The sequence below is a fragment of the Gymnoscopelus braueri genome (assembly GCF_963280865.1).
Source record: "Gymnoscopelus braueri genome assembly, chromosome: 6".
NCBI classification, from domain to species: domain Eukaryota; kingdom Metazoa; phylum Chordata; class Actinopteri; order Myctophiformes; family Myctophidae; genus Gymnoscopelus; species Gymnoscopelus braueri.
In genome coordinates this window covers 25,012,655-25,022,126 of record NC_137607.1, presented here as the reverse complement: position 1 = coordinate 25,022,126, position 9,472 = coordinate 25,012,655, and the positions used below count along the sequence as shown (strand labels likewise).

Here is a 9,472-nt window from a genome sequence, read left to right as displayed (position 1 = left end):
GAACTTTTGTGTCCATTGGTTTAGATTTATCAGACATGACCTCAGCACTAAAATGCTGTTTGGGAAAACAAGAGTTACGTATGTAACTGCAGTTCTATTTCATTATTTTCTGGGAGAATTAAACGGTACAGGGACTGGCAGTTTTTTCCTCCAGTAGGGATTGGGATGCATAGATGGGATAAAATATAGCTTGTTGTGAAGAAGAAACATTGTGGAAAACAACACTATTGATGACCACAGTTGATGGCAAATTGTGCTGGATCCTTGTTACTCATGCAACATGACCATGACAAGTGGCCCTCTTCGGCTTTAATTTGTTATTTGTTTGTGTCGCCTTGGGCTACACGTTTGCTGTGTTGTTATTTTGTTCAAGGCAACAGCTTCTGAGTGGGTCTGATGGTTGTTGTGATTTAAACGGTGTGTGTGCAGCATGTGTGGCTGCAGCGGAAGCTGCAGACAAAGCACTTTGTGCTGATCACTGGGGTCCATAGGTTTTTATTTGTTTCTCTCCTTTCTCTGGGTGTAATATATGACGGTGTCGGAGGTGACACAGTAAGGCCAGGAGCAGGGTCATGGGGAAAGCCCTCTGGGGGACATGAGCCACAATACTAAATGTTAGCCTTGTCTACAAACAGAAATGCACCATGCTGTCTAGTGTCTACCTCAGCTGCCTGTTCTGTGTGTTGTCTAGTGTATTTACGCGTTGGCCTTGTTGGAGAGCCCACCTATTCCAGTATCACTGACCCTCTTAAGCGCATTCTACAATTAGTTTCAGACCTTCAAGAGGACCTTAACAAAAACAGTCGCTATAACTTTTAAATGCAAGCAGGCATAAATGACCAGATAAGGTGTCCTGAACTAGCCATGATAACAACGTGATCTTCTGATGCCTGAACTCTCTGTGTTTCTTCCTCTCCTCTCCTTCTTTCCTTGGCAGGACTGTGGCAGCAGAGGTGAGGAAGCAGATAGCAGGACAGTATGGTGGCTCACCACAGCTCCTCAAGAACCTCAATGTGGGGGCGGCAGCCAGCAACGCAGTGAGTAACGTTAATCCTAAAGAGACCGGGTGGAGACTTGGTTTCGATTGACCGTCTCACTTGGCTAATTTGCACATTTTGAAGCAAAGATGGCATGCGTGAATCTATTGGAATTAGGGCTGCAATTAGAGATTATATTGATTCCTTTTTTTGATCAATCAAATATTCTTGAAGTGTGTTTTGGATAAATGTTTTAAATGTTTTATTATTCTGATTAACCACTCAAGCCCTCGTTGTACAACTTTTCGCCATTTTCTAAGCTGCACAGTGCACATACTTTGCTGTCACTGGTCTGCCGATAATCTTTATTAAAATTTGATTATAAAAAATATATATATATTAAATCGATTAGTTCGTTGAACTTAATTGGAATGTCATCCTCATATCTCAATTGATAACTCAGCCCCCTACAATTGACCCACCCCTCAAGTGGGATCTAGAGCAAAATAGCCTCCTTATTGGTGCTAAGATATTGATGTCTCTGGCTGATGTCTCACTGATGTGAGAGTATTATCAAAGCTACTGGCCATTGGAAGTACAGTATAACTGCACCATTATGTTACAATACAGCCTGAAGAAGTGGAGTGATTTGTCATTTTATTTGCATGTGTCAGCTATCCATTTACAGACCTGTGCATCACATCCTGTCTCGCTCTACTGGGGTGTTCTCAGGGTCAACAGTGTTTGGTTTCTCTGACCAGTAATTGTTTAAAAGGGCAGTGCCAATTGACCTCCAGCAGCCCAGTGCCAAAACAACCAGCCTGATGCTGAGCCCAGAGAAACAAACCCCCTCCTCCTTAATTAGGCTAAAGCTGCCTTTTAATTAAATTGTGGAGAGACTTTGTTTGTGTTCTGAATTCCTTGGCGGAGACGGATATGCATGCGTGCTCGTGCACACATACAGTACACTTAACTAAACTAGCTGATATAAGGTTACGCTTGGGTGCTTCAGTTTAGGAATGGTCTAAGACACAAGAAACCATTAGTCTATGTTTGACTAGGCATACATGCTAGGGCTTGCTATTCTGAGTCTTTGTATCAGATTGGGTGCATTTCAAAAGGCCTGCCAGTATCAAATATATGGCTTCCTTTGAAAATATTTCCTTATTAGATTTGCACATCATACCTTATGCCATAAGGCTTATGGCCCTTCAACTAAGATCAGTTACTCTGTCAAAAGAGTATTGGTGCTGGAGTTGGTTTTGTTATGTCTATTGTCCATGATTTTCATGTTGCCATATTTGGTAACCATTTAGAAAAGCAATAAGCCACGCAAGGCAATGGTTTGCCGCGATTTTAGAACAGCTAAGTGGGTTTTAGGCCTTCTGCTCCATGTCGGGCCTAACAACACCCCGTAGCTGTTAACCCAAGGTAAACCAGCCTCATGTGGCTTATTGCTTTGGAAACCTCTGCAGTACTGGGGTCTTCAGTATATCTGGCTATTTCCATAGCCATATTACTAATGATAGTGTGCATATATTGTGCATAAGGACATTTCAACGATCTCCTCACATTCATGTCAACTTAACCATCCCTTCATAATGGTCAATCTGTCGCTCTCTTTCCTACTCGATTTGTCCCCCTCTAACCCCCTTCCAGGTTCCCCTCACAGAGTCAGTGGAGCCAGTGGACTTTGAAGAGTACCTCATCACTCACCCTCCTATCATTGAGTCAGGTCCCCTCAGAGACCTGGTTGAGTTTCCTCCAGACGACATCGAGGTGATCTACACTCCCAGGGAGTGTCGCACCGTGGGACAGGCTGTTCCAGAGGAAGGGTAAGGTCACTGAGCAACTAAAGGGAGTCATATCAGAAAACTACACTCTTCCATCATACTTATAGTAAGAAAGCATTATGCTTCAATTCAAATAAACCGCTTTGATCGGAAACCATATACGTCAGTTCTAATAAACAATATTTGTGTCGATGGATATGAATAATAATAATCGTCACAGACAATGTGCATATGACAAGGAATGCAAAATGGAAGTAGGAGGGATCAAGAACAGGTGATTCATCTGAACCTCAATGAATATCGAGGCACGATGTAGCATCATGTTGCTTGGACCTTATTTGTTGTTTATTCCATGTGGCCCTATCTCCTGTTTCTGTAGCGTGAGGTGGCATGATGTACAAGTACACCACCTGGACATGACGCTAGTATGTCGCAGGGATTTACGCACAAGATTACTAAGAAGGGAGGCTTTGGGTCCCATTTTTATAGTCTTTGGTACTACCCGGCCCGGGAATTGAACCTCAACCTCCCAATCTCAGGGCGGACACTCTAACCACAAGGCCTGCCCACTGAGCTGGTAGTGGGTTTTGCGTACCTCTTGAAAAATGAATAGTCGCAGACCCTGTAATAAAATATTGCGTACTCTGGTTGGTTGGAAAGATGAAGTAAGCTCTGTTAACCCGGCCCCAGATGATTGTGAACGGCCTGATGTCAGCTTTGTGTGTCCCATAAATGAAGGCGATGGTGGGCAGTCTGTTTAACCTAGAAGCATATAATCCAAAAGTAGCTATTGTTTTTAGGTTTGTGTACCAAAAATATACAGCAGGTTGTCCTCAATTTACAATGACAATCTCGGTCATTTAGCACAGGGGTTTTCAACTGATTTTGACCCAGGGACCACCATCCTGACTAAGAGCAACCTGGGGACCACCACTATTGTGCGTGGTGGGTCCATCGTAGACCCACCCCACACAATAGTGGTGGGGGGTTCATGCACCACAGGGAGCTGGAGAAAATAGCTATAATATCAATATATTATCTAATAAAATACAGTGATTTTGTTTGAATATGATGGAATATGATTAAGGAATACTGTGATTATGGTAAGCTCACATTTCATATCCCACACACACCATACAGAAAGAACTCCTGTAAGTTATTAAAAGTTATTAGAAGTAAAAAAATAAAAATAATGCATGGCCAGGGACCATGCAACACCTGCAATACCACCGGTTGAAAACCTCTGATTTAGCAGATGCTCTTATACAGAGCATCTTAGAATAAGCAAACTGATCACCGCTCTCAGGAAATGCCCTCTTATATCATGTAATCCTATTATATATCAATCGATTTGCAATTGACACAGATCAGTGAGCACTAGTTGTGCTTGTACATATTCAAATGGACTTTTTTTCATCTGGTGAAACCAGCACTTCAGTGAAAAGAGAGAGGGATATTCCTGCACGATCTGTACCGAGTAGACCTCTACACCTACTGCACATATAAGGGTTAGGGGCTCCTACCTTTAAACACATTTGAAATCTGAGGCTTTTTTTGTATACTATTTAAATAATTTTGAGAAACAATGCTGCTACTTGTCCCAAAAGTGACTGCAAAAGCTTGCTGCTATTTGTTTCAAAAAGCTTTATACCCTGTATATATAATATATATATATATGTATATAACGACGCAATATGACATAGCTCTGTTTAACACAATGCTGTACCCCCTCCAACTGTATATACTTTCCCCATTTTCTTAAACTGTTTTATTATATTTTGACACTTGCTTTGGCAATGTAAACGTATGTTTTCTCATGCCAATAAAGCTCCATATTGAATTGAATTGATATTTTGCCCCATTATGGCTAATGGCTTTTAACATTATTGAATGCCTGGTGGAGTGAAGTTTGTCTGGATTTTGAATGCCTTATTTATATGCCTTATTTATTTGTCCTTACGGCATTTAACTCATTCAGTGCCATTGACGTCACCGACGTCACGTTTTTATAAGCCCAGGGTGCCAATGACGTCGCCGACGTAATTTTTTTATTTTATTTTTAAATTATGTTCAGAACCCAAGATGTCATGATTTGAAGATTTGCTGCTCCATTCACTTCTTGTTTAACATCTTACTGAAAAAGGCTGTATCTTTTTTTTTTACAATGTATTTTTGGCCTTGGCACAGGGGTGATATAATATAATATTGTTTTGGCACTGAATGAGTTAATATGAATTGAGCTCGGGCTACTTAAACAAGCTTGTTTTAGTTGTTTAACCACTTATGCTTCCTTGCACAACGGTGCTGCGAGACACCAGCATACAAATATAGGCTTAGGCTTTTGAGAATGTTTTTGCCTATAACGTAATGCCAAAAATAGGGACACATGATTGAATGTGGTTCAAATGGGATTGTTCCTGTGTGTGTTGCAGGGACACTGATGCCCATGTCAGAGACTGCGTCAGGTCCTATACTGAGGACTGGGCCATCGTTAACAGAAAGTAAGGCTCCTTTATCTGGAGAGATTCACCACTAATCAACCACTTCACCCTTTCTCATTCTGTTATAATTTTCATTTTCTCTTAAATTCTACATGAATTAATATAGTAATGATGAGCATTTTCAATGGACATTTTAACGGTTCACTCAAATGCACGAAGTATGACAGGAAATATTGTTTTTTATCAGATACCACAAGCTGGGTACGGGTTTCAACCCCAATACTCTAGACAAACAGAAGGAACGGCAGAAAGGCCTGCCTAAACAGGTGTTTGAGGCTGATGAAATGCCAGACAGCAGCAGCTACCAGGATGACCAGGTATGACATCACCCTGTGGACGTGTCTATATCTGAAGTGAATACAAACGTTTACTCTAAACCTCTTTGCAGTGATTGGCACTATTAGCAGTAAATTGAAAGCAACACATTTCCAGTCTGTAAGTAACGCATCAATCGAAACTGTCTTTATTTCGACATTAGATTCAACTCGGTTCAGAATACCAGATTGTAATGTACATTTTGTTTGGCTATGTCAGACTTGATGGGTGAAGTCCCAAATGCCTAACCCGTGTGTATGGATTTTGTGTTTGTGTTGGTTTCCCATCAGGATGAGCTGAAGCGGCGGTCTATGTCCATAGATGACACTCCCCGGGGCAGCTGGGCCTGCAGCATCTTTGACCTGAAGAACTCCATCCCCGACGCTGTCCTTCCCCATCTCCTCGACCGCTCCCCCAATGAGGAGATCGACCGACACAACGAAGAGCAGCGCAAGGCCCACCGCCACCGCGAGCTCTTTGCCCTGCACCCTGCCCTCGATGAGGTACACACACACCTCTGTCTCACCCGGCATCTGTACTACTTATCCCTCCAACGTCAAGAATGTCAGGCGGAACCTGTCAAAAAAGGAAAAATAGGGAAATAACTTGTAAATATATAAATTGCTACAACATTCAGTACCAATAAGCTCAATAATCCAGCCATGTCAAGAACTAACCACTTGAGCATCTTGACCTAGTTTCTGCTTGATTTATGGCATGCTATAACATTCATTACATAACCATACACAACTGTATATCCTGTAGGATGGCCAGCCAGCATGATGATCTCTTCACATTCTTCTCAATGTTTTATGTTTTTTTTTCTTTTAATTTGCATAATATATGCACACTGTTTTAATATTTGAAAAATATATTTTTGTCATTTCTTAGTTCATACAGTTTTTGCTACACCAAATGAATGATGCTGATTATTGGTTGACTTTGCAAATACCCCTGTCCTAGTTAAGGGTAGGAAAACGTGCAATGAAAATAATTTGTAGCCATAATTTAAGGATTTTTCTTTTAAATGGGTCTGTTCTAGTCTTTTGTAAATACAATGGACATGTCTCTTTTTCAATCTTATGCAAAGCATTTGATGAGCTGGAAGCCACTGATTGTTCAGGTATCAGTCTTCATGCACCCTGAGAATCTCTGTAATTTGAACAATCTGCTCTGTAACTGTCCATGTGAATGTGCAGGAGGAGCCCATTGAACGTCATTGTGTGCCTGAGGTACCTAAAGAACACTTCGGTCAGAGGCTACTCGTCAAGTGCTTGTCCTTGAAGTAAGTGGGAGCGAGGCTTTTTCTGAAAAATAACCCTGTTAGCTCTGCACTCTTTTTAACTGCCACTTTCTGCTGACCTGCTTCCCCCCCCCCCCACCCCACCCCTCGAAGGTTTGAGATCGAAATCGAGCCCATATTCGCCAGTCTGGCCTTATACGATGTCAAGGAGAAGAAAAAGGTAAGCTGTTGTGCTTTCCTCAGTGCCTTCCCCAGCCCTGAGTTGTTGGGTCACTCCCGCAAACCATTAAAGTTGTTGGGAGGCCAACAAGAATTAGATGAGTGGGCTATAAAAGTTTATGTTGTGATCCTCTTATCCTTGTGCGAATGTGGTTAAATCACGCACTACTACTATGTGTCTATCTGAGAAGCCCATCCACATTTTGCCCCCATCCCCCTCTTCATATCTGACAAACACTAGAGGGTAGCAGTTGCCATTACGAGTGCAGCTCCCATATATACTACTCTGTTCAAGTGCTCCACGGTTTCACATGAACTCCCCAGTACATCATATAGGGAAGTGGACTATTTTTCACTTGAACGTAACGTACCATATGTGTCAGCCATCATGATAAGGGTGGAGAATGAACCACACAAAGCCATGTTCAAAGTGTAGTGCTAGGTGCACGTGTGGGTTTTGAGCTGGGTGGTTGCAATTCTTATTTTTTTGTTGTTGTTGACTATACATATTTGTCCCTTAGATATCTGAGAACTTTTTCTTCGACCTGAACTCGGAGCAGACCAAGGCGATGCTGCGTCCTCACGTTCAGACAGCGGCCATCTCCACGCTGGCGCGCTCCGCCATCTTCTCTATCACCTACCCCTCGCAGGATGTCTTCCTGGTCATCCAGGTCAAAACTCCATGACATAATTTCCTCCCTCTTTCTCTTTCTCACACAGATTATTCCTGAAAGTGATTGTCAGGTCTGTCTAAAGCACAGAGAATTTAAAGGAGCTCATCTGAGCTCCGTAAAGCGATAAAAGAAATAGGAGTAATAGAATAAGTAATGGTAAAAGAAGTCCTCCACAGAAAACAGTTTTATATATTGCATGCAGAAATAATATAGCTGTACATGAATATATAATATAATATGTATGTATACTATGTACTATATAGTATACATACATATTATGTATTCAGTTATTGGGGGGTGGGGGGGCGTATTCTGCAGTGTAACTTATTGAAAGGCATAGCTGTTTACAGGTATGCGGTGGATATTATACAGTGTTAATTTATCTATTTGTAAGTCAGAGTGAGAATTTAACTGTATAGTGATGGAGATGTGTGTGTCTTGTATGTAGCTGGAGAAGGTGCTGCAGCAGGGGGACATTGGAGAGTGTGCTGAACCCTACATGGTTTTCAAAGAGACTGATGCTGCCAAGGTGTGTTTCTGTCACTTTTACATACTCCTTGATCTCCAGTATCTTGAAGTTGTGCGCTTGCGTTGTGATTATGTAGATTGGTTATTTTTGGCTACGAGATTTGGTGTAGGTGGAAAAAAGCGGTATGGATTAAGAAACGGTGACAGTCGGATAATTAATAAGTGCGTAAATGGTTAATTGTTTGTCCTCCGCCGCTGTAGAACAAGGAGAAGCTGGAGAAGCTCCGCGGCCAGTCGGAGCAGTTCTGCCAGCGCCTGGGCCGCTACCGCATGCCCTTCGCCTGGACCGCCATCCACCTGATGAACATCGTCAACAGTGCCGGCAGTCTGGAGAGAGACACAGAGCTGGAGATGAGTCTTTCGGGTCAGTTTGAACCACTTAAACCCTATATACTGTGTTGTACATTATTGTTGTGCCAATTAAAAGATTTCCAAACCGGTCTGATGTTAAGATTCAAACCAGACTGAACCAGTGATACCGATTTCGACCACTTGGAGTCACACTTTTCTTCTAAAAAATGCAACGATACCTTTTTCATTCCCCTCCCGTTATCAATACCTGTTGTACTTTGTTATCAGAGCACTTAGTGCAGGACCCATTATCATAGCACTTGCAGGGCAGTTTATGATGTCGATACTATGACGACATATTGATTACAAGAGGGATCTCCATACATGGGCATAAAAGGGACACAGACATACTGATAATAAAATATCTCAATATATGGGCATAAAATGGGACGCTGACAGACAGGCAGATCCAGAGATACTTGGATTTTCGGTTCTGGACAAGCCCTGATCCACCCGAATTCCCACTCGGCACAACACACCCTCCGGTCCTCAGCGTTATACGGCAAGTTTGAAGTCGATTGCTGGGACTGACGGTGCTCAAGTTATATAAAAGAGACACACACACACACACACACACACACACACACACACACACACACACACACACACACACAGATTTTGTGCATAGATATAGATAATATTGTAGTATCATAAATTATCATTGTCACATCACTGGATATTCAAAAGCAGGCCTGGCAGTCATGCGTTAAGCTCGTGGATACACTGACCCAACGGTCTTTTAAGTCGTTATCTACAACAAATATCAGCAAATAAGTAAAGCAAGTTTAAAAAGGGTCAAATTTCAGGGGGGGAAATCACAACCAAACCAAACTGTCATTTGAAGGCTATTCTGAGCGTGACCCTTTGTGTT

General features: G+C 42.1%; 1 protein-coding gene across 10 annotated transcripts in view; it reads left to right on the top strand.

Moving 5' to 3' along the window:
- Positions 1 to 9,472, top strand: part of dock7 (dedicator of cytokinesis 7) — a 67,491-nt gene that overhangs the window by 4,472 nt on the left and 53,547 nt on the right. For all 10 annotated transcript variants that reach the window (XM_080431676.1, XM_080431682.1, XM_080431683.1 and 7 more), the window contains exons 2-11: positions 938 to 1,037; positions 2,637 to 2,812; positions 5,203 to 5,271; positions 5,459 to 5,588; positions 5,877 to 6,089; positions 6,786 to 6,871; positions 6,983 to 7,049; positions 7,570 to 7,719; positions 8,171 to 8,251; positions 8,452 to 8,614. In XM_080431676.1, coding sequence (XP_080287802.1) covers positions 938 to 1,037; positions 2,637 to 2,812; positions 5,203 to 5,271; positions 5,459 to 5,588; positions 5,877 to 6,089; positions 6,786 to 6,871; positions 6,983 to 7,049; positions 7,570 to 7,719; positions 8,171 to 8,251; positions 8,452 to 8,614 — 1,235 coding nt within the window. The remainder of the gene's footprint in view (positions 1 to 937; positions 1,038 to 2,636; positions 2,813 to 5,202; positions 5,272 to 5,458; positions 5,589 to 5,876; positions 6,090 to 6,785; positions 6,872 to 6,982; positions 7,050 to 7,569; positions 7,720 to 8,170; positions 8,252 to 8,451; positions 8,615 to 9,472) is intronic.